The sequence below is a fragment of the Thermobia domestica genome, chromosome 18 (assembly GCF_964235325.1).
Source record: "Thermobia domestica chromosome 18, izTheDome1.hap1.1, whole genome shotgun sequence".
In the NCBI taxonomy this organism is placed as follows: domain Eukaryota; kingdom Metazoa; phylum Arthropoda; class Insecta; order Zygentoma; family Lepismatidae; genus Thermobia; species Thermobia domestica.
This window is the reverse complement of record NC_137471.1, coordinates 167,362,240-167,387,122: the sequence shown is the minus strand read 5'-3', so window position 1 is coordinate 167,387,122 and position 24,883 is coordinate 167,362,240. Positions and strand designations below refer to the sequence as shown.

Here is a 24,883-nt window from a genome sequence, read left to right as displayed (position 1 = left end):
ATGTGTCAATTGAGGTCTTAGGTTCAGCATTAGCTGCCTTCAATTCTCCCGATGAATATTCTGAAGTCTCAGATTCAATACCAGTTGCTTCCAATACTTCTGTTGAATAATCTGTTTCATTTATAATATTTGATGTGTCAGTTGAGGTCTTAGGTTCAGCATTAGCTGCCTTCAATTCTCCCGATGAATATTCTGAAGTCTCAGATTCAATACCAGTTGCTTCCAATACTTCTGTTGAATAATCTGTTTCATTTATAATATTTGATGTGTCAGTTGAGGTCTTAGGTTCAGCATTAGCTGCCTTCAATTCTCCCGATGAATATTCTGAAGTCTCAGATTCAATACCAGTTGCTTCCAATACTTCTGTTGAATAATCTGTTTCATTTATAATATTTGATGTGTCAGTTGAGGTCTTAGGTTCAGCATTAGCTGCCTTCAATTCTCCCGATGAATATTCTGAAGTCTCAGATTCAATACCAGTTGCTTCCAATACTTCTGTTGAATAATCTGTTTCATTTATAATATTTGATGTGTCAGTGGAGGTCTTAGGTTCAGCATTAGCTGCCTTCAATTCTCCCGATGAACATTCTGAAGTCTCAGGTTCAATACCAGTTGCTTCCAATACTTCTGTTGAATAATCTGTTTCATTTATAATATTTGATGTGTCAGTTGAGGTCTTAGGTTCAGCATTAGCTGCCTTCAATTCTCCCGATGAACATTCTGAAGTCTCAGGTTCAATACCAGTTGCTTCCAATACTTCTGTTGAATAATCTGTTTCATTTATAATATTTGATGTGTCAATTGAGGTCTTAGGTTCAGCATTAGCTGCCTTCAATTCTCCCGATGAACATTCTGAAGTCTCAGGTTCAATACCAGTTGCTTCCAATACTTCTGTTGAATAATCTGTTTCATTTATAATATTTGATGTGTCAGTTGAGGTCTTAGGTTCAGCATTAGCTGCCTTCAATTCTCCCGATGAACATTCTGAAGTCTCAGGTTCAATACCAGTTGCTTCCAATACTTCTGTTGAATAATCTGTTTCATTTATAATATTTGATGTGTCAATTGAGGTCTTAGGTTCAGCATTAGCTGCCTTCAATTCTCCCGATGAACATTCTGAAGTCTCAGGTTCAATACCAGTTGCTTCCAATACTTCTGTTGAATAATCTGTTTCATTTATAATATTTGATGTGTCAGTTGAGGTCTTAGGTTCAGCATTAGCTGCCTTCAATTCTCCCGATGTATATTCTGAAGTCTCAGGTTCAATACCAGTTGCTTCCAATACTTCTGTTTTATAATCTGTTTCATTTATAATATTTGATGTGTCAATTGAGGTCTTAGGTTCAGCATTAGCTGCCTTCAATTCTCCCGATGAATATTCTGAAGTCTCAGGTTCAATACCAGTTGCTTCCAATACTTCTGTTGAATAATCTGTTTCATTTATAATATTTGATGTGTCAATTGAGGTCTTAGGTTCAGCATTAGCTGCCTTCAATTCTCCCGATGAATATTCTGAAGTCTCAGGTTCAATACCAGTTGCTTCCAATACTTCTGTTGAATAATCTGTTTCATTTATAATATTTGATGTGTCAGTTGAGGTCTTAGGTTCAGCATTAGCTGCCTTCAATTCTCCCGATGAACATTCTGAAGTCTCAGGTTCAATACCAGTTGCTTCCAATACTTCTGTTGAATAATCTGTTTCATTTATAATATTTGATGTGTCAGTTGAGGTCTTAGGTTCAGCATTAGCTGCCTTCAATTCTCCCGATGAACATTCTGAAGTCTCAGGTTCAATACCAGTTGCTTCCAATACTTCTGTTGAATAATCTGTTTCATTTATAATATTTGATGTGTCAGTTGAGGTCTTAGGTTCAGCATTAGCTGCCTTCAATTCTCCCGATGTATATTCTGAAGTCTCAGGTTCAATACCAGTTGCTTCCAATACTTCTGTTTTATAATCTGTTTCATTTATAATATTTGATGTGTCAATTGAGGTCTTAGGTTCAGCATTAGCTGCCTTCAATTCTCCCGATGAATATTCTGAAGTCTCAGATTCAATACCAGTTGCTTCCAATACTTCTGTTGAATAATCTGTTTCATTTATAATATTTGATGTGTCAGTTGAGGTCTTAGGTTCAGCATTAGCTGCCTTCAATTCTCCCGATGAATATTCTGAAGTCTCAGGTTCAATACCAGTTGCTTCCAATACTTCTGTTGAATAATCTGTTTCATTTATAATATTTGATGTGTCAGTTGAGGTCTTAGGTTCAGCATTAGCTGCCTTCAATTCTCCCGATGAATATTCTGAAGTCTCAGGTTCAATACCAGTTGCTTCCAATACTTCTGTTGAATAATCTGTTTCATTTATAATATTTGATGTGTCAGTTGAGGTCTTAGGTTCAGCATTAGCTGCCTTCAATTCTCCCGATGAATATTCTGAAGTCTCAGGTTCAATACCAGTTGCTTCCAATACTTCTGTTGAATAATCTGTTTCATTTATAATATTTGATGTGTCAGTTGAGGTCTTAGGTTCAGCATTAGCTGCCTTCAATTCTCCCGATGAACATTCTGAAGTCTCAGGTTCAATACCAGTTGCTTCCAATACTTCTGTTGAATAATCTGTTTCATTTATAATATTTGATGTGTCAATTGAGGTCTTAGGTTCAGCATTAGCTGCCTTCAATTCTCCCGATGAACATTCTGAAGTCTCAGGTTCAATACCAGTTGCTTCCAATACTTCTGTTGAATAATCTGTTTCATTTATAATATTTGATGTGTCAGTTGAGGTCTTAGGTTCAGCATTAGCTGCCTTCAATTCTCCCGATGAATATTCTGAAGTCTCAGGTTCAATACCAGTTGCTTCCAATACTTCTGTTGAATAATCTGTTTCATTTATAATATTTGATGTGTCAGTTGAGGTCTTAGGTTCAGCATTAGCTGCCTTCAATTCTCCCGATGTATATTCTGAAGTCTCAGGTTCAATACCAGTTGCTTCCAATACTTCTGTTGAATAATCTGTTTCATTTATAATATTTGATGTGTCAATTGAGGTCTTAGGTTCAGCATTAGCTGCCTTCAATTCTCCCGATGAATATTCTGAAGTCTCAGATTCAATACCAGTTGCTTCCAATACTTCTGTTGAATAATCTGTTTCATTTATAATATTTGATGTGTCAGTTGAGGTCTTAGGTTCAGCATTAGCTGCCTTCAATTCTCCCGATGAATATTCTGAAGTCTCAGATTCAATACCAGTTGCTTCCAATACTTCTGTTGAATAATCTGTTTCATTTATAATATTTGATGTGTCAGTTGAGGTCTTAGGTTCAGCATTAGCTGCCTTCAATTCTCCCGATGAATATTCTGAAGTCTCAGATTCAATACCAGTTGCTTCCAATACTTCTGTTGAATAATCTGTTTCATTTATAATATTTGATGTGTCAGTTGAGGTCTTAGGTTCAGCATTAGCTGCCTTCAATTCTCCCGATGAATATTCTGAAGTCTCAGATTCAATACCAGTTGCTTCCAATACTTCTGTTGAATAATCTGTTTCATTTATAATATTTGATGTGTCAGTGGAGGTCTTAGGTTCAGCATTAGCTGCCTTCAATTCTCCCGATGAACATTCTGAAGTCTCAGGTTCAATACCAGTTGCTTCCAATACTTCTGTTGAATAATCTGTTTCATTTATAATATTTGATGTGTCAGTTGAGGTCTTAGGTTCAGCATTAGCTGCCTTCAATTCTCCCGATGAACATTCTGAAGTCTCAGGTTCAATACCAGTTGCTTCCAATACTTCTGTTGAATAATCTGTTTCATTTATAATATTTGATGTGTCAATTGAGGTCTTAGGTTCAGCATTAGCTGCCTTCAATTCTCCCGATGAACATTCTGAAGTCTCAGGTTCAATACCAGTTGCTTCCAATACTTCTGTTGAATAATCTGTTTCATTTATAATATTTGATGTGTCAATTGAGGTCTTAGGTTCAGCATTAGCTGCCTTCAATTCTCCCGATGAATATTCTGAAGTCTCAGATTCAATACCAGTTGCTTCCAATACTTCTGTTTTATAATCTGTTTCATTTATAATATTTGATGTGTCAATTGAGGTCTTAGGTTCAGCATTAGCTGCCTTCAATTCTCCCGATGAACATTCTGAAGTCTCAGGTTCAATACCAGTTGCTTCCAATACTTCTGTTGAATAATCTGTTTCATTTATAATATTTGATGTGTCAGTTGAGGTCTTAGGTTCAGCATTAGCTGCCTTCAATTCTCCCGATGAATATTCTGAAGTCTCAGATTCAATACCAGTTGCTTCCAATACTTCTGTTTTATAATCTGTTTCATTTATAATATTTGATGTGTCAGTTGAGGTCTTAGGTTCAGCATTAGCTGCCTTCAATTCTCCCGATGTATATTCTGAAGTCTCAGATTCAATACCAGTTGCTTCCAATACTTCTGTTTTATAATCTGTTTCATTTATAATATTTGATGTGTCAGTTGAGGTCTTAGGTTCAGCATTAGCTGCCTTCAATTCTCCCGATGTATATTCTGAAGTCTCAGATTCAATACCAGTTGCTTCCAATACTTCTGTTTTATAATCTGTTTCATTTATAATATTTGATGTGTCAGTGGAGGTCTTAGGTTCAGCATTAGCTGCCTTCAATTCTCCCGATGAACATTCTGAAGTCTCAGGTTCAATACCAGTTGCTTCCAATACTTCTGTTGAATAATCTGTTTCATTTATAATATTTGATGTGTCAGTTGAGGTCTTAGGTTCAGCATTAGCTGCCTTCAATTCTCCCGATGTATATTCTGAAGTCTCAGGTTCAATACCAGTTGCTTCCAATACTTCTGTTGAATAATCTGTTTCATTTATAATATTTGATGTGTCAGTTGAGGTCTTAGGTTCAGCATTAGCTGCCTTCAATTCTCCCGATGAACATTCTGAAGTCTCAGGTTCAATACCAGTTGCTTCCAATACTTCTGTTGAATAATCTGTTTCATTTATAATATTTGATGTGTCAATTGAGGTCTTAGGTTCAGCATTAGCTGCCTTCAATTCTCCCGATGAACATTCTGAAGTCTCAGGTTCAATACCAGTTGCTTCCAATACTTCTGTTGAATAATCTGTTTCATTTATAATATTTGATGTGTCAATTGAGGTCTTAGGTTCAGCATTAGCTGCCTTCAATTCTCCCGATGAACATTCTGAAGTCTCAGGTTCAATACCAGTTGCTTCCAATACTTCTGTTGAATAATCTGTTTCATTTATAATATTTGATGTGTCAGTTGAGGTCTTAGGTTCAGCATTAGCTGCCTTCAATTCTCCCGATGAACATTCTGGTGCGCCAAAATTCAACGTGTATGGTTTGTTTGGCCTTAACGTCCTTATGCAGAAAGAGATTATGAACAACTGAACCTACAGTTTAAACTGGTTTTGCAGTCTTACGTTTCCTTTTAAATTATACGTTTCGCATGTTCTGCCCGTAAAAATCATCTTCGTTCTTTAATACATAAAAACGCACTGTCCTGGACATTTTAAAGAAAGTTTTTATACGATTGTGTTATTGCGATTTTTCATTCATTTATTTATTTTTAATCTCAGGAACTGATTTCTCTCACTCTTATCAACACAATCCAATGATGTACTTATAACTTAAGTGTTCCGAGAGAAAATAAAAGTTGCAATTTCATTTCTTATGTAGCCCGCACTCCATCCTTATTAACAATAATTTGATTTCAGCGTCTTAGGGTTTGTCAGTCAACACTGTTTCGATTCATCGTTAACACATTGATGTCAGGAACAGAAGCTTCTGAGAAAATTAACGTTTACAGGACGAACGGATCAGGGGCTTAGCCAGCAGTTTAAACATCCATTGCTCTGCTCCTATTTAGGTGTCTACCTCTTCAGGAAGGATGAAACTTTCCAGCGATGTGCATTTTGTCCTCATTGAGGATCTGAAAGGAAGGGTGGAAAAAGTTGGATCTTTTTGGTTTCCTCTCCCCCTCAGCAATTGGGAGGGGGAAACTACAAGCATAAAAGTGGTATCAATAAAGATAAATAAGAAAACTAATGGCATCCTGTGTATGGCCATTATTGCGCACGACAAATAAGTGTTGCCAACTTCGAGTTATTTTTTAATTTTTTTTTTCTTCTTTTACGGGTTAACATGGGGGTCACAAAAGTTACCTCGTTGGAATCTGTGTCCCATAAGCTGTCCAACGAGGTATGGCTTATATTTCTGTGCCAACTCGAGGCGTCGGGGTAGACCAAAATATTTCGAAAAATATTTACAGGGTGATTCTCGTAGGAAAAAACGTTCGAAATTTTTTCTCACTTGGTATTGAACTTTCGCCCTTCACTTTTTTACACGACTGTGCCCAATGTCTGGCGTACACGTGAAAATATTTTTTCCTGCACACAAGCACGTGTTGCCAGCTTCTCTCAAATTTCCCAAGACAAAAAATCTCATTTTTTACAAAAATGTCTTCTTCTAAGGGTTTGGCACGGGGGACACAAAAATTAGCTCGCTGGAGTTTGTGTACCATAATTTTTAAAGCGAGGTATCGTTCATGTAACTGACAGTTAAAGGGGTACTAGGGCCGCCAACATAAAGGTTTACGATTTCCTTGAAATTCCCATATTCGTCCTGTAAAGGTTAATAAAAGCAGAACTCTAAGTGGTTGTGAATTCCGATATCTCCTGCGAGAACTTTTGAACATATAAACAAGGATGTGGGACTGTTTGCGATGTAGTCTCCATTAAAATGCAGTTGAAAGCAAAGTAAAGTTTGTGTAATATACTGGTTGACTGGCATCTCTTTCAGCACCAAGCTTACATGAAATTAGGCTTAACGTGGAATACCAGCCACACGATTTCCCACCAGGACTGTTTTGTGTTTCACATTTAATTGTTTTTAATGAAACTGCTCCAGTTTCTGATCCAAACTGTTCTGTGTTATACTATGTGAAACTATGTTTGTTATATGTAAATTCGCAATATCACACACCTTCCGTTTTCCCCCCTAAAATCGTAAGACCTTCCTTTCTCTATCTCTGAAAAATCTGGTAACTTTAAGGGTAAAATAAGATCCGAACCACTACTCGATATGCACCAGAGAGAAATTGTCCATCTGATAGAAATACGTTGTGCTGATCTTGCATTCTGCCTTTTGGCAGGTCCTGGGCCTAATGATTAAGCCTGGAAATGTTTCTTCCACGTTTTTCGATCTTCAGCTCCCTCTTTTAACTCCCAGTATTTTCTTGTTTCTCAAATCATCGATCAGCTGTGTTCTTTCTATTCCTCGCTTCACTTCCATCTTTCCTTCTATGGCGGTATGAAGAAGACAATTTCGTCGCAAGATGTGGCCTTCCTACGAAGGATGCTGGCTAGAAGTCTCCTCTTCTCTCTTATCCGTTTTAAAACATCTTCGTTTGCTACTCTCTCTGTCCATTTTACCTTCTCCATCTTCCTCCAACACATTTCGAACCTCTCTAAATATTTATTCTCTAACTTCCGTTATGTCCAACTCTCTGAACCATACAGTCCAATGCTCCATATATAGCACTTGACCAACTTCTTCGTAAGTTCAATATTGAGCCTGCTAGTTAAAAGTGATCTTTTCTTCTTGAATGCTTCTTTGGCTATGGCAAATTCTTTATCTAATCTCTTTGGTGCAGTAACCGTCTCTTGTTTCGAAGTTGGCTGATTGAAGTTGTGCGTCTCTTTTGCGTGCCGAAACTAAATGACATGCGGATTAACGATACAAGTGGAGTCCAAAGCACAGTAATGAATTCAAATTTCAAATTGAATCCCGCCGAGAATTGAATCCAGGACCACGAACACCGAAGGCACGCGTGTAAAACATTACACCAACAGTTTTAGAGGAAGAAAGGAATACACCTGACGTCAAGGTGGTTGGTACTACTTCACTCGATCTACTGGAATCCATCTTTCTACTATCTATGAGTCGCGTTGTCTACTATCTAAAAATGCTAACTTTTCCTCCCTGAATTCTTCAAATAGTAATGAGTAAACAGTTACAGAAACTTTAATGGACTCAGATAGTAAGGAAATCACTGATCCATAATTTTATTATAAATTTTTAATTAGCTATCAGTCTTTTTTGACTGTTCATAAATCACTCCAACAATGTCTTTATTCTTTTGAAGCCTTTCTTTTCAACAGTGGGCAGAATCATGAAGAACGGGATGAAGGAATGAAAATTTGCTTCTTTCCGTTTTGACGGCCAAACGGATACGAGTGACATGATGGTAGTTACCTTCACTCCATCTTTCAAAAGTCTATTTTCTCTCTTTTTTCACAAAAGACGAAAACTAAGAAAAACACAGAGGCACGAATACAATTAATGTAGGTTTTACAGAACAGAAATCTGCAGCAATTTCTAGATTTTTCTATCAATAACTCAATTTAAGAAGAGAACAATGCAGAATACATTACGGTAGAGCAGAAAAATTACGAAAAAGATAATATCAACGTCTATTAACCTATTCCGTTTGTTTTTGCCCGGATGAACCGAGGGGTGTAAGACATTAGGCTGACGGTGGCGTTGCCAGTTACAAATTACTAACTACCCGCTAGTAGTGGCTACATGATACATACTTAATATTGGGGTTAAAAATAAATTATCTTGGATTCGACTTTTTCTGAAGTTTCCACTGCTCTCTGAGTACTTGATCACTGTTATCAACTAGCTGTTAGCACTTCTTTTCCCTAGAGGTACGTTTCTTAAAAATACATCTTAAGATTAATCGGTTTTCCTTTATATACATAAAATGGTTAGAAAACTTAAATTTCTGTATACAAACAGCTTGGTCACAAATGAAAAATGAAATGTTCGCATACAACACAGGGACTGTCCATTGTGACTTGTTTTCCGGTGGGTCCTGCACAGTCGAGTTAGTGTCTACTTCGAATGTTTCTAAATATTTTCTATTATAGCATTTAACATGTAATGTTTATCTTTAATACTTCCGCAAGAAAAAAGGAGCAACAATTATTTCAAGAATACGTGAATATACTACTCGAACTTCAAGGAAGTGAAAAATTCAACCGTAATAACGTTTTTTTCAAACCTACCACGTTTAAGGAAAGTGAATCCATAGATAGGATGGAATCCACAGGCAGTATGGAATCCAACAGCTTAGCAGCGTAGGCGATAACCAGATAACAATGATGAAGTTACTACAGAGCAACAACTTTTTGAGTCTTTTTTTCTTCCTACCCTCAAGACTTTTTTTTTAAAATCTCGAATCCTAATTACATTATTTACGATCACAAGTATATGTGCATTCAGACGAGAAAATAAAGAACCTAGGTGGAAGTTGTTTGTGAAGAAATTCTCCTTGGGAATGTAGTAAGTGTGGTAAAAGAGGAGTAAGGAAAGATTACTCCAGAGAACCAATTTTGTATCAAAACAAGAGCAAAGTCAAGTGTGCACCATGGGAAGATGTCTTGTTCGTACGGAGTGATATTTTGTCAATATTGAAACCAGAAGAAATTAAGTATACATTGAATATATTCTTTAGACACTTAATTGATTACAGAAAACTACTTCTCGCAATCACAGTTTTTACTCTAGCGTAACTTAAACCGAAGAGGTTAATCTCCATTTCCGCTTTCAATAGATGGTTACAAAAGAACATACTACCCCTTCCTATAACGCTAAATAGACTGTAATAAACTGCTTGTAGCTATAACTTATCGTTTCTCTTCTCTATCTATATAAATACAAATAAAAGTTACTATGTTTTTGGGGTCGCTGAGACGAACAGTGATACTTCCGAAGGGCTTAAATCCAAATTCAGCCCTTTATGCCCAAAATGTAACGTATTCTCACCGTGCGAAGAACATATTCTGATAGTAGATCAATATTGAAACCGGAAGCTAAGTGGGTTTGTATCACTTCCGGTTTTAATAAAGTTAAGGATGGAAGTAAACGGTATTCTTGGGACGCTAAATCGATTACAGGAAACCGTTTCTCGCTATGTACTATTGATTTTGCTGTATAATTATCACCATTAAAACCGGAAATGGTTTCTACCACTCCTGGCCAAACTTCGTAATCCATCAAATAGTTATTGCGAGTTTTAGACGAATACACGGACAGAGAAAGTCTTAAGAACGGAGGCAGAAGCAACCTATCAGCACTGGCAGAAGATGATGAAAGAATACCATACCTTAACTGATGTTCCTGTAGCGCCAGGCATTGTAGCAGTAAAACTCTGCACTGGAATCTGGACACTACTCGGCATTCCACTGCCGCCTTCTGCCTTCAGCGCTCCTCCACTTGAGCTATCGTGAAAAATTTGTACAGCTGAACCTGAAAATATTAAGAAAAACATTCATAAATAACAAACGGTCATCTTTATATGCAGCTCCTAAGCAAAAGTGATTAAGTTTAAGCGCACAATGGATACTTTTGTACACGAAACTGAATTACTGTCACCGGAGAATTGATTTAAACATCCGGGACACTGAGTACTGGGGCGAGAAGCTTAGTGTTAGCTAGAATACATTGCAATTTAAACAATCCTTTCACAACCCATATTACATACATATGAAGAGACGCCGTTGAATTTGTGAAGGACGCTGATGGCCTGACACACCTCCTCTTATAATTGCCGAAGTTTTCAACTAACAACTAAAACTTGGAAAGTAGAAAAAGATTCTTGGATGAATACAAATCTACTATAGGTCACTATACCTTATCATAAAGTATGACGTTCTGTTTTGGGGTAAAGAACTGAAAACCAATCTACATTTATTAAACAAAAACAGGCCTAACCATTGCAAACACATTATACAACAAGCTGCAAATCGTAATTCAAAAAGTTAATAATAGCAGTTCCATCTATTTACATAAAATGAAGCATCAGTTTTCAGTCTAACGCAAAATGAAGTGAAAGATACCTCAACTGAGCCTTCCAAATACCATGTATTGGTTAGATGGAGTAATTAATGAAATGAAATGAAATTGGTAACAAAATCATAGTAATTGATTAGTTAAAATGTTTTACGTCTATGACAAGCTTCTACCAACGAACTGATCTGATATATCGTTAGAGTACGCACCTACGTTCAATCACTGTTGAGAATTCATGTGGTTAAATTCCACTCTAAGCTTTAGGTCCACGTCTCATATAGCCCCGGAAGAAGATGAAGCAGACGTTCAACTCTAATAAATTAATTTTCAACTAATGTATTGCGTCATCTGTTGCGAGACAAGACTATTTAAGGAAGGAGAGTCTGATAGAGTGGTTGGAGTTTAACACTTCATTTCGCATTGAGGCTATATGAGACATGAATCTACAGCTTAAGGGGCCCCATCACGGAGAAATTAAAATACCGCTATTTTTACTGTAATTATGTGATATCTTTAAATATATAAAAGATAACGGAAAAGTGGAACAAGAGCTCCTTAGACAATATTATTTTACATGAGATACTATTATCATGACTCACTTATCTGCCTTAGATTTCCAACCATTTAGAAAATTGTCATTTATTTTCGCGTTTCTAAATGGCTGCAAACGGAAAGCTACTAGGTGACTTGTGATAACGGTACCTCATACAAAATAATATTGTATAGGACGATCTTGTTCCACATTTTTATTATCTTTTATCTATTTGAAGATATCACATAATTACTGTAACATTAGCGGTATTTTATTTTCGCAGTGATTAGGCCTCTTAACGAGGGATCCACTCGCAGTCTTCATAATCTATTAATCAAGAATTGACCTTTTAAAATGTATTCGTTTAGTAGCTCTAACTACCTGCCTGGTCTTCATTAAGAACCTGAATAAATGAAAGGAAGATCTGTGTATATACAATGTTATTACCCAAGTCTTTACCCCTGCTTTTATGTAAGCCCGCAATATACGCGTACGCAATTTGGTGGTTCATCACGAGAAGCTGACACACACACATACAGTGATTATTCTACTATTATTAAATATTTATTTATTTTATTTTTAATCTCAGAACGTTCCGTTTCTATGTATCAATAAGAGCTGCTCCAGATTATTCATACCTCAATCTACGTTTTTTCAGTAAAGTTTCCATCAGACTCGACTCCTGCTTAAAAGGCTATCTTGCAATAGATGACAGATTACATTGGTTCGAACTTAGTTCATTTGGAGTTTAACATCTCCTTAAATACAGAGGCTATATGACACGTGGACCTAGGGCTTAGCATGGAATTCCTACCGAAGATCGAATACCGACTTCCACAACCACAGGTGTGTTTAATAACAGAGTAATTAATATTATTGTTGTTTTTATTATTATCATTTATCAAGCACTCTGCTATAGGCAAGTCCTGGGACTAATAGGAGATATTTGTCTTAACTCCTTAGGTTAGCATCTGGAAAGGTTTCTTCCATGTTTCTCGTCTCCTTTAACTCCAAACATTTTCTTCTATTTTTCAAATCATCGATCAGCGGTGGTCTCCTTCCTACTACTTGCTTGCCATACATCTTTCCCCTCTATGCCATTACGGAAAAGAATATCTCTTCACAACATGTGTCCACTCCAATCTGATCTTCCTAGGAAGGATGCTGATTAAAAGCCTCCTCTTCTCTCCTACTTAAAACATTTTCGTTCGTTACTCTCTCCGTCTTCCACACAATCTCCACATATTTACTCCCTCAGTTCCACAATCTCCAAGTCTCTCAACCATACAATCTAATACTTAAGTCTTAAATTTCCTGACGTCTAAAAAACTACTGAAAGAATATATCTATTAATATTAGAAATAAGTAAAACTGAATCAAATTCTCCAAAACTTGTTTGCTTTTAACTGAGATTAGTTTTTTATACAACACCGAAAAATCTCTTTTTGCGTCCAACACTAATCAACGCCATTTTGAATAAAAAAAAAAAAAAACTCCTATCCTATTCCAATCCAAAGTAGAAGCTACTGGTCAATTATCCTGGAGATTTTGTAATGACTTATTCTAAATTTTACAACTACACTTACATTACACTTCATTGTTGGATTTCCACAATTTTTCGGAACTGGAAATTTTACTTTCCAGATTTCGGAAAAATTCCAGATTTCTTTCCAACATCGGAATTTTTACGATTTTACTTTCCGGACTCCGGAAAGTAAAAATTCCGTAATTGGCTATCCCTATAATTCACACTTCTGACAACACACACTCGATATGAAATCTACCGCATTCTTCGAGAAAATAACAGTGGCGTAGTTACAATTATTAGATGAAGTAATACAACTTCTTTAGCCTGTTCCCCCAATTTTCTTCGTTTTCTTCCTTATTGTGCCTCACGAACGTAAGAACAACTTTTTCCAATAACTTACGTCTCATTAACTCCTCTACAAGATGTTTTAGCGAGTAGCGTAAGACTAAGAATTAAAGGTCTTCAGCAAAGCAAAATTAAACTACCGCAAATTTCAGAGTTTTTCTGCAATATCTTTAAAACAAATAAAAATAATCGAAAAGCAAACAGGTAGTGCACTAGACAATATGATCTTGCATGCGATACCTTCACCACAACTCACCTACATGTTTTTGGTGTGCCGCTATTTACAGAACCCGCAAAAACTGCTAGATCTATTGACAGCTGCAATTCCAAAGCAGATAGATGAGTTGTGATAACGGTATTATATGCAAAATAATATTTTCTAATGCATTACCTCTTTGCTTTTCGAATATTTTTATTTGTTTTAAAGATATTACAGAAAAACTCTAAAATTAGCGGTAGTTTAATTTCGCTGCGCTAGAGACCCTTAATGAATTTTCGAACATTTGCTAACAAATCAAAAAATCAGCACACAAGAATAATATTAATACCTGTTACATTATTACTGTAACTAGGGATGCCGAAAGAAAATTTTCTAGACGGGGGCTTCATCTTCCTGGTTGCTATATTACGTTTAGTACTTTTTATTTCTATTAACCCTCGAGAAGTCGCGCTGAAAAAGTAACGCGAGTAGTCGCGCGCGGTCAAAAGGACCGCACGAACATAATGTGTTGCAAATATTGTTTTAAACATTTTTCTTGTATTAGAAACGTAATTTTGTATATTTTCTGATTAAGAGGGAATAACATTTTTATTATTATAATAAGTTTTACAGTAATAACTATTGGAGGAACCTAGAATTAGATATGTACGGTTTTTTTTATTTCTTATTTGGAATAAAATGTCTTTTTTTGTTACATATTTCTTTAGATAAATAGCTACGTACTGGTTTTATTGAAAATTCTAAATCTGATGACGATCTTTTGTTTCTGTCAACTCTTTGGTTCGTCTAAAATTAGAAATGCAATAGTAAATTAGTAAAATAAATACTATACACATAACACTAAAGCAAAGCTTCACAGCGCATTTTACATTCAATTAGAGCTCACTCGTAGCTAAGCGATTTACGGGTTCGATTCCCGGTGGGAGGTCATGTGGTTCGGATCCCACGTTAAGCAGTAGGTCCACGTCTTACATAGCTTTGATGCTGAAAGGGGCGCTAAATTGAAATCAAATCAAATTTACATCGAATTATTTTACGGTCCTGTTATTTTGAAACTTCACCTATACAGCCCTACATTGAATTATTTTAGGTTATCTTCAAATTTAGACTGTTCTACACTTCGTTGTCGCTTATTTCGTCCTCTCCTGCTCTGATTACATTCGGGGAATCGCTGATTATTTCTGGGTTTAAGATTTTCAGACTCGCTCGCAGACTCCTCACTTCACCTTTCGTGTTCACTCACACACACACACACACACACACACACACACATATATATATATATATATATATATATATATATATATATATATATATATATTGATATGATCTTCCTGAAACAAAGCTTCCACGAGATCATCTCGGCCGATTTACACAAATAGTCCATTCCTAACATTTCCCTCTGTTCTTTTAAGCTGTTTATTTCTAATTTCCTCTTTTTTCACACTTATAAAGCTTAAAACATCTCCAAATCAAAGGTCACGTGCAGAGCGAAACACTGAGAAAAAGCATTACACGGTTAGTCGCGCGCGGTGGAAAGCACCGCAGAATCACTAAACAATCAGTAGTAATTAAACTAAAGAACGGATAACGGAGTGATTGAGCAGGAATGTTCGGGAAGGTGAGGGGGAAGATTAGCTAGACGGAGAAGTCTGTCGAACAAACAAAATGGACACACGATCAAAAATAATTTACCTGCGGTGCTTTTGACCGCGGCGCGACTACTCGAAGGTTAAGAAAATCTCAAGAAATTTAGAAATATACATTATTAATCTTCGTGAGCCAGGGAGGCCATCACCTTCGGGCGTTTATGACCATTCTACTCTCTGTGACTTGAAATTCAATGAATTTAAAACGTCAGAAAGTTAGCTATTTACTTCGGCGGAACGATTTTCGAATTAATATATGTAAAAACAAAACCATACAACTTTAATCTTCTATCTTATCATTACTCGCATATAATTGCGAAAGTCTTACAAAGAAACAAGACTGTTCCAGTACACATACTAAAAAAAGCATTTTTGATGTGCCACATAAAATTACTACAATAGCATTCACATTAACTTGAAGTTTGGTAACAGGTTGCTTTACACTATTTAGAAATTACACTGGTGCGAAACTTAAGGACGAAAGTAAGATTTCCATGTTGTGTCACTCCGAAGAGGCATTTCATGCATAGGTGAAACGAGTCATAGATAGAAAATAGTGCTACAGTATGATATAGAAAACAACAGGAGCAAACACGTAATTAGAACGAAAATGGCACGTTTAAACAGAAATAACTTACAACGAAGTCACTGCGGCCTGTAATGGATCCCCTGATGTTACAGGAGCAGTAAAATGGCTCTTAGAATTCTCGCAAGTCCCGTCATGTGGAAACGTAACTGCAGTTTTCACTGTTCTTTTTTTTTTTTTTTTTTTTTTTTTTTTTTTTTTTTTTTTTCCAAGACGTTCCGGAGTAACTCGAACAACTCGTTCACCACACAATTAGATATACAACTTTCTACAAGGTTGCGCAAGGTAATGTCCACTACTAGAATTGGTATCCCCACACTATTAAAAAGAGGATTTGAAAAAAGAGAGAAAGAACCCACCTGAAACTGTATGAGAAGAGAGAATCCGTTGATGTGTATTTGCTTGTGGGGAAACTCCTCCACTGTGGCGATGTTGTGGGTAGACACTTGCCACACTACTTTCCTGCTTCACTGTTTCCTCGGTTCGACGTTTCATCGCAAATCACATTGGAAAATCTGCAATCAACAATTAACACTGCTGTTAAAACTTGTAAACTCTACAGGACAAGGTGTACAATACAATTGATTGAAGTTTAATGGAAACGACAGAATCGAAGCTATTTCTCTCCGTCATGATCAACATGACTGTCAAAAATACAATTTAAACCAGTTGAGAATGCTCCAAGAGCTTTGCAGGACGAACTTAAAAAGAATTTTTCTTATTAACTTCTACAGGTTTTATACTAATTGTTCTATGTATTTTATTATTATACTCATTAAACAATTCTTGTAACATATCTATCCACTTATAATTTCAATTTTTTTTCACGTATTTTGTGTAAGAATTCTCTTAAAACGTTCTACGATATGTTGTTCTACAAAGATACATACTCAAAATTGAAAAATTCGCAAAATATCGTCTCTCTATGACTTACGTTCCCGACACGGGACAGGACGTTTGGGCGCCGCCATTTGGGCGCGGACGTTTCGGCGCTGCCGTTTGGGCGCCGGATGTTTGGGCGCAAAGCCGTTTAGGCGCCAGACGTTTGGGCGCGAGGTACATAGTAAAAATCACAATTTACGACATATAAAGCGTGCTAGGCACTGAAAACTAAGCGCGAATCAAGATATGTACATTTCCTACACTTCTATCTTTATCTCACCTCATTTATCTGTATATTTTCTATCTCTATCTTATTTATTCATCTAAATTAAATAGTTTAATGCGTTTGTGGCATTTGTTGCCTAACCTCGTCAAGGATTGATTTTTCGCTTGTTCACGATTCTTGTAGTTCTGATCTAATGTTGATCTAATTTTTGTATTATATAAGAAAGCTAGGAAATGAAGAAATCAGACGGTATTAATAATTTTCTTGATGTTAATTAAAACATATTGATTTAATTTGTGTATTTTTTTAAAAAGTTGATAATTACATACTTATGAATATTAAAATTTGTTTTCTTTCGTATTACGTTTGTCAAACTCTTCTTTTCCATAAGTCCAATAAAGAACTACCAATAAAAGATTTCCGCGCACTCGAGTTGAGGGAAGTGGCCCCGCGTAGCGTAGTCGCTAACGCTCTCGCCTTCGGTGCGAGCGGTCCTGGATTCGATTCCCGGTAGGGGCACTCGGTCGAAAAAATGTAACACGCTCTTTCAGGCCAACCATCCTGAATGAGGTTTTCCTCATTCACACCAGTCAAATGCCGGGGTGGTACCTTATTTATAGGTCCAGGCCGCTTCCTTCCTTCCCTTTCACCGGATAGTGTGCTCCCTCAAACGTGACGGGCTAAATTGCCTTAGATGCCGAGAGCCCAGAAATCTAAAAATCCTAAATCCTAATCGAGTTGAGGGAAAGATATTTCGCATACAGGGTGTCTAAGACATTGAGTTTAGGAACTGCAGTATGCCGTATTTCTGGTATCACCTTTTTTTATTAACATTCCAATATAAAAATCAAAACTTAACACTTTTTTTTTTGCCCCATTTTAAGCATTTAATCTGCATTAAAGAAAGTGGCGAAAGGAAAAAAAAAGAGAACGATTTCAAAGTGGAAAATAATAGTTAAGTGTACATATATAGGTCATTTAGCCACTAGAAATGCGTTTGACATTCATACTTATTGCGTAACTACAGTAGAAGGCCTGCTTTAATTTTTTTTTTTAATGGAATAGGCTCACTATGTATGTAATGCAGTCAATCATATCTAGTCTGGTCTACTTACCTTTGGCTTGATAAGTTATCAAATAAAAAGCACACTTAACATTGGTTGAAACATAAATTTACAAAATTTAATTGTTAATTCAGTTTTTAGAATTTTGAAATTCCAGTATTTCTAGTATGTAAAACAAAACCCAGTATAATTCAAGGACTTCCACTACAGTAGACACCTTGTGATATCTTGATTCGAACTTAGTACTCAGCGCCTAACATAATGACTTTTTAATTTAACTCGCGCCAAAACGTCTGGCGCCCAAATGGCTTCGCGCCCAAACGGCGGGGCCCAAAGGTCCGCGCCCAAACTGCGGCGCCCAAACGTCACGTACCGTTTCCGAGATACCTATGGCTCCTTAAATCTCCCGAAATCAAAACTTTTTGGACCAACATCTCGGGAACGGTACGAGTAACGCGAAAAATTCCGTCACATATTTGAGATAATTCTTGATGCTCTATCGAATAGAGGGCTCAAACTTGAAATATTCGCAAATAACAGACACACAGACAGAGAATTCTGTAACGAACTTCGTTCAAACCAACATATTAAAAAAATAAGTAACTACTGAAAAATAAAAACCGAAAAGAACAGATAATAAATATATCACAATAACAGAGATAGCAATAACAATCAATAGTAAATATGTAAGAATAATATGCAGAAATAGAAACTACGTAACTCTATGAGAAATTAATAAATTTTGAACTAAAATTATGGTAACAGAAATCTGCCAAGCATCGCAATGAAGATCACTAATTGTCATTTTATTGTAATACGTTTTCTTATAATCATCTGAAGTTTGTATCATGACAATCAGTTGGTACAGAAACACACAGTCTACACATACATGTATTCATGATTCAGTTTTCTACCTGCTAAAGATAAAAATCTATATATATTACCTGACCAGGATATTAGTGCGATTTTTCGCGGAGGGTACTGCTGTTGTGTTTACATCAGTTTCTTGATAAGTGTTGTGCAGAAAGCGTCACTCTGCAGTGTATCCAACGATTTCTAAAAGTTGCAGTTTACATGTTATAAGTTTGCCAATCTGTTTCGCTTAATAAAAAATGCCATCATGAATGGTCATCCATGCAGTAATGCAAATGTTTCGTAGATAATGACATATGCATAGAAATTAACAATCTAAGAACAACATAGCACGCAAGTGAGCTTCTACCATGTATTAAACAGATTATATAAAAAATTACGTTTTATATAATTTCATTATAAGACAGGAGCAACATATAAAACGCAGGAATAACAATGCCAATGACAAAGATTAATTAATGGTTGATAGCTTAGAGACTTGCGCAATACCTTGTAACTGCAAGTTTAAATCAAGTTAAGGCTCGCGATGTTTGTTCGTGTTTGTTTTATATGTATATTTATCGGTTGACAAAAAAAAAAAAAAATTATGTTCTCGAGTTTTAGCCAAGGAAGAATTCCGATACATTTCCACTCGAGAACTGTGGAAGTCCTATTCGTTGGTCTATTGACTAGCGCATGTGCCTTTGTTGTACGTGGTTCTTGGTTAAAATCCCAGTGAGAGCTCAAAAATTAATTTTACAATCTTTCACTTTCATTAATCATGTGTCTCCTCTAGCATAAAGAGCATAATTATGGGACGTTAAACTAAAGAAATTTCATTTCATTTTTTCGATGAATGTGAACCCTTTGAGGGGGGGGGATTTTTTTTCTTTTTTTTTTTTAAAGAGCTATGGGACTGGATAGCTTGCCTTTCGGAATTGACTTGTAAAATATGATTACAGTGAATCTTTCTTTTACGATTATTATTGAAGTCCAGCATTTTGGTAAATGTCCAATAAAAGTATTGATAACACATCAGCGTATGGGTAATGTAAGCTTAAGTATTATTGCTTCAACACATAATAAACTCAACTTTTATATATGAGTACAGATATCACCCTTGAACTCCCTCTGAACTTCTTTCATACTCTAGGTCTTAGGTAACACACAATTAATTCTACTCTGTTTTGATACACAACATAATTTTAAAACTTGGGAGCCTACCGTTATCTTTGTGTCTCTAATGCATAATCATTTGTCGATTGACTTTAGAGGACTGAGTTTAGTCCGTAAGCACAGATTACATATGGTTCAAACCAGTGTTCGAAGTGGAAGAAAAGCAGAGGTGGTGTGTTTTATTACGATTTTATTCGACATACTGGCTATCTAAATGTTCAAATACAGTGAGGGTAGGTTGCCTAAAAGATTGAGTTTCTACTTACATAATGACTGAAAACCATTGGAGAATTGATTTGTAGTCACGGGGGGAGAGGGACAAGGAGAGATCTGAAGAAAATAATTTAAAAATCCTGTTATGTTGTATTATAGAGAATTATACGGTACACGAAAATGCTCAAAACTCGAGTTTTTATATTTATAAATTCCTGCGGGAAAACACCTGGACCCCATTCAACTGAGGAGTACTCCAAACGCCCGGAAGATCCGCCCCCCACAACAAACCCCAATCCGCCCATGCTCAAAACACGACATTTATATGCATTAAGGCAAGAAGACACACGCACAAATAAGAAAGAAACAATTCAATATTACACATCAAAATGTAAACTAGATGAACTTCTTTGAAGACACCTCATTTCAAAAACAAAAGGTAGGAAAAAGATAAAAATTTCGCTCCTGTCAAGTTAGAAATTATATCTACATAAGCTGTTCGTCAATTACTGTGTACAAAAACGGATTTATTAAAAGCACTTAGCATCTACTTTCCAGTGACGGTATGGCATACAACCGCATACCGTCACTTCGACCACTGGTTCAAACATATCAGATGTACGATCTTGTTTAACAAAACCTGCCCCTCCCATACCTCTATCTGAAAGTCCTATATAGTTGTCTACATATGAAATTCAAAGACAAAGGCAATAATCTTTAAACAGCTATACTTTTATTTCAAGTCTAAGTATTGAAACGCACTACGTACGTTGCAAGAGGTTGGGTGGCTTTGTATGTGTGTGTGTATGTGCCTGTGTGCTAAATATTGAACTTAGGTACTTAACATTGGCACTCATCATCATCATCATGAATTGATGAAAGAAGCGACCGCACGATTTCCGGTCAATTGTTTCATAACCGGTATCTTTGAGCAATGAAATAACAGTGGAAGACAAACTTGATACTTTGAAAAACTCATGCAAGTGGTTTTATTATTCAAATACATGTCTATTCACTCAGTTCAGAAGTAGCATTAATTTTACAGTAACATAATGCCTGTAAGAGTTACCCTGAAAATTTTATATTTCTTTTTTAATACGTAATTCATTATTTTCTGAATTTCACTGGAGTTCAATTCCTTGGAAGGACAAGGAACCTTCCATTGTCAGGCACCCCACTTTAATCGCCTACCTATCGCCTCCAATGTAACACTGGGTATATTTCCTTTAAATAAAGTTTTTAAAATATGGCAGAAATACTGGATTTTTAAAATTATCAAACCATGCTAAATAATGAAAGGGTAGACATCAGAGGGGATATATTTATCATCTCAATCAGGGGCGGATCCAAGTCTCCTTCGGAGGTGGTTAGGAGTGTGGCGGTGAAAGATTATCAGTTTCTCTCTGACCGGACTTTTACAGCAGATCCGAAAATGATCTCAATGCAAAAGAAATTTGTTACTCAAGACACTGCTTAGACAATCGATCGGAGATCACATGGTCCAACTTGGTCGCAATTTCGAAGACGTCTTATCTCAAAACTATAGAATAGAATTTGCTTTAAACAATGAAAGCGCAGTTGCCAATGTATAACTTTAATTCATAATAATGAACTTCGAGGTTTTGTTAATAGGAGAAGTAGGAATTCCTTACACTCGAATGCTACGAAGTTCTTAGTGTTCCTTTGTATAATCCGCGGCGAAAAACCTGCAACATGAGCATATAAGTTTATTGTGAAATGACGAAGTCTTTTGCTTCAAAATAAGTGTGCACGGGAGGAGGCTGAGGTTTATCCTGGCGTGATTCGTTCCACTTAGTTCCTGTGCTGTTAGACGTAGTTTCACAATAAACTTACATCCTCATGTTGCAGGTTTTTTGCCGCGTATTTTACAATACTGAGGTTAGTTTATTCGCATTTTTTTTTTTTTTTGGAAATAACTCCTATAACTTTTGAAAATGTGTTTGTCTTAACATGAAGATATGCGGAAGTGGATTATTACTAACAGGACAGGACTTGTGATAGATTAATTACAAGTAATCTTGTTAGAAACATTGTTGTTTGCATTTTAGTTCGAAAACCGGCCGCCCGCACTCGTTCGCTGGTCAGGTATTGATAAAAGTCGTAATGAACTAACTTGGACTAAATTAGTTCTTCTGTACTCTGCAGTACTTTGAAATTGTCCATATGTAATTCTATATAATGGTTTCACTGTTTATCTTTTTGCCCTTTTGAAATGACTCTTGACAATTATATTAACAAGTATGTGAAGATGTATTTTTATCAGGAGTCTGTCATAAGTGAGTCAGCAGACGTATCGCCAGTTAATCCCTGTTTCAAGTTCAAATAGAGAACAATTTCTCTCGGATGTAAGACGAGAAGCGGTTTGGATTTCGCTTTAAGCTTATGTGACCCCTTCCAGCATATCCCGGTTGTTGTACAATAACACCAAGGCGAAACAAACTTATTTCTGTCCATATGTGATATAAACACAGAGCAAATTATTAAAAAAAAAAAAATAATTTTTTTTTTTTTTAAATAAAAACCATGGTTTTTGCCATCCCTGCTTCTTACATTTCATGTGACCCGCTAGTGTTACTCAGCAAAAAGACGCTCCGGGAAATGTTTCAGGGGGCAAAAGCTTCTTATCTGATACCTCCCGAATCCATGATAAAAAAGCTAATCTAATAATCTGGAAGTATTGAACACTGTTTTGGGAATAGTTGGGAACTGACATGATTGATTTGGTATATGCACAGGAACGTTGGATGCAACGAATACCGAACACGGAAACTATAATACCTCTTTACTTTCGACCCTGCCTCTGTAGCTTGAACAACCATGTTACCAGCAGAAAGCTGTTACTAAGTTTACGTGAATATCTACCGTCGCTGACGTACCTGCTCCCTTAGAAATGAAATCTTTGAGTTTTACGTCCCACGGTTATGCCGGTTAGGCTAAAGGAGACGGTGATTATGAGAAATGAGTGAAATGGTGGAATGAAGAAAGTGGGAGGAAACGGGAGAACCCGAGAAAACCCACGCACACGGTTTGTCCACAACAAAGTTCACTTGGCGGGGGCTGGGATCGAACCCGGAACCCCAAGCGCCAGAGGTGAACGCTCTACCACTGAGCCACCGCGGCCCCCTGCTCCCTTAGAATGTACTAACGTACTGTTATTTAGCGCACCAATATAATGAATAGTTGAACAATTACAATTCTTCCACTAACTTCATTCATATTGTCGTCTAAAAGGTTTCCGCTAGGCTACGAGAAAATCTCACCTGGTATAGATAAAATGCGAGTAAACTAACACAAGTAAATGTTGAAAATTTACAATCCTAACACAATCTTCGTATAAATACGGCTTCCGGATGCGTAGGATAAAAAACCACAGGGCTAAAAGCACAAACCAACTTGTACTAGGTAGCCCGTAAAAAGGACGAGTACTACCTAACAGAGTTAGAGCACGACGAAGCTGGTATAGGCTCGCGTGAAGGCGCGTCCGCGATGGTGGGCATCTGCGTAAACAAGTGTAGGAAAAAGAATTGTGTTTTGGCAATGATACGAGTTTCAACATCACTTGTCATGGTTTCATAACGCTCCACTTGTAAACATAAAATACAAATTCTGTACACTGTGTAGAAATATACCGCCGGTGGAAAACAGCATCTCTTTCATACGCACTCACTTATTTCATCCGACGTAAAGCACTTGCAATGATTTTACACTACAGCAGATTTCAGATGATAAGCGGCATGGCCTTGAGTTGGCTTTACGCGGCGTCCAATTGGCTTTGAGCGGTGTTGACAATTCGCGACAAGCAGTTCTGCACGCTGACATCTCGCGCTACTGCGAATCTTGACAATAGCAGAGGCGCTTATTAGAAATATTGTATTAAAACATTAACTGCTCACTTTACGGAGTAGAGAAAAGAATTACGAACACATACGTGAAAACTACATCTTTTTATGACAACTGGTTGTCATGATACACGCTTTGAAAGGTTTCCATATAAAACAATTAGTAAAACGAGCGTTGAGTCCCGTCTAATTTCCAGTGGATTTTTCTTCGATTTGGAAATGGAACTCAACTTTTATTAAAGGATAATCAGGGGTGTAACCAACAGGTTGTTCTAGGGGAACATTACTTTCAGGGGGAGGAAAGCTTTTCACACATTAAAAACAGAACAAATGACCTCTTTCAGAATATGAAAGCATTTTAACTCACCATGTATACTATACACATATTATGTTTTCTCGATGCTACCTTAACAAAAGACGGATCTTGACAGTACTGAAGTTGAAAAGCGGATTGTAAGAGATAAATCAATAAGCTATTCATAAGAAAACAAATGCTGTTTCTAGCAGTCTGTTTATCTGACTTTGTGTTAATGTAGATTAAAATACTAAAGGGAAAAAAAACTCGAAAAAATATCAACTCAGATATTATTATGCAATAATATAGTAGTGAGTTCACACGGTGAGCGTCCAGTTAGGGAAATAAGAATATAAAGCATATAATTAATGTTAGTTATTTTAATTAGGCAAGGGCGTAGATCCTGGGGGACGGAGGGGGCCAGGGTCCCCCAAAACTCATGTGGGCCCCCCCTCATATTATTTGTAAATTTGCAATATTAGGCATAATTTGAATGCAATTTGTCTTAAAATCATCATATATGCTTTCTGCATCTGAATGGACCCCCCGCCAATTTACAGAGAAATCAG

At 36.6% G+C, this 24,883-nt stretch overlaps 1 protein-coding gene across 5 annotated transcripts in view; it reads right to left on the bottom strand.

The window, feature by feature from the left end:
• Positions 1–24,883, bottom strand: part of Sin3A (SIN3 transcription regulator family member A) — a 177,123-nt gene that overhangs the window by 100,060 nt on the left and 52,180 nt on the right. For all 5 annotated transcript variants that reach the window (XM_081746192.1, XM_081746194.1, XM_081746195.1 and 2 more), the window contains 2 exons: positions 16,106–16,261; positions 10,201–10,343 (listed from right to left, as the gene is read on the bottom strand). In XM_081746192.1, coding sequence (XP_081602318.1) covers positions 10,201–10,343; positions 16,106–16,241 — 279 coding nt within the window. In that variant the 5' untranslated portion in view covers positions 16,242–16,261. The remainder of the gene's footprint in view (positions 1–10,200; positions 10,344–16,105; positions 16,262–24,883) is intronic.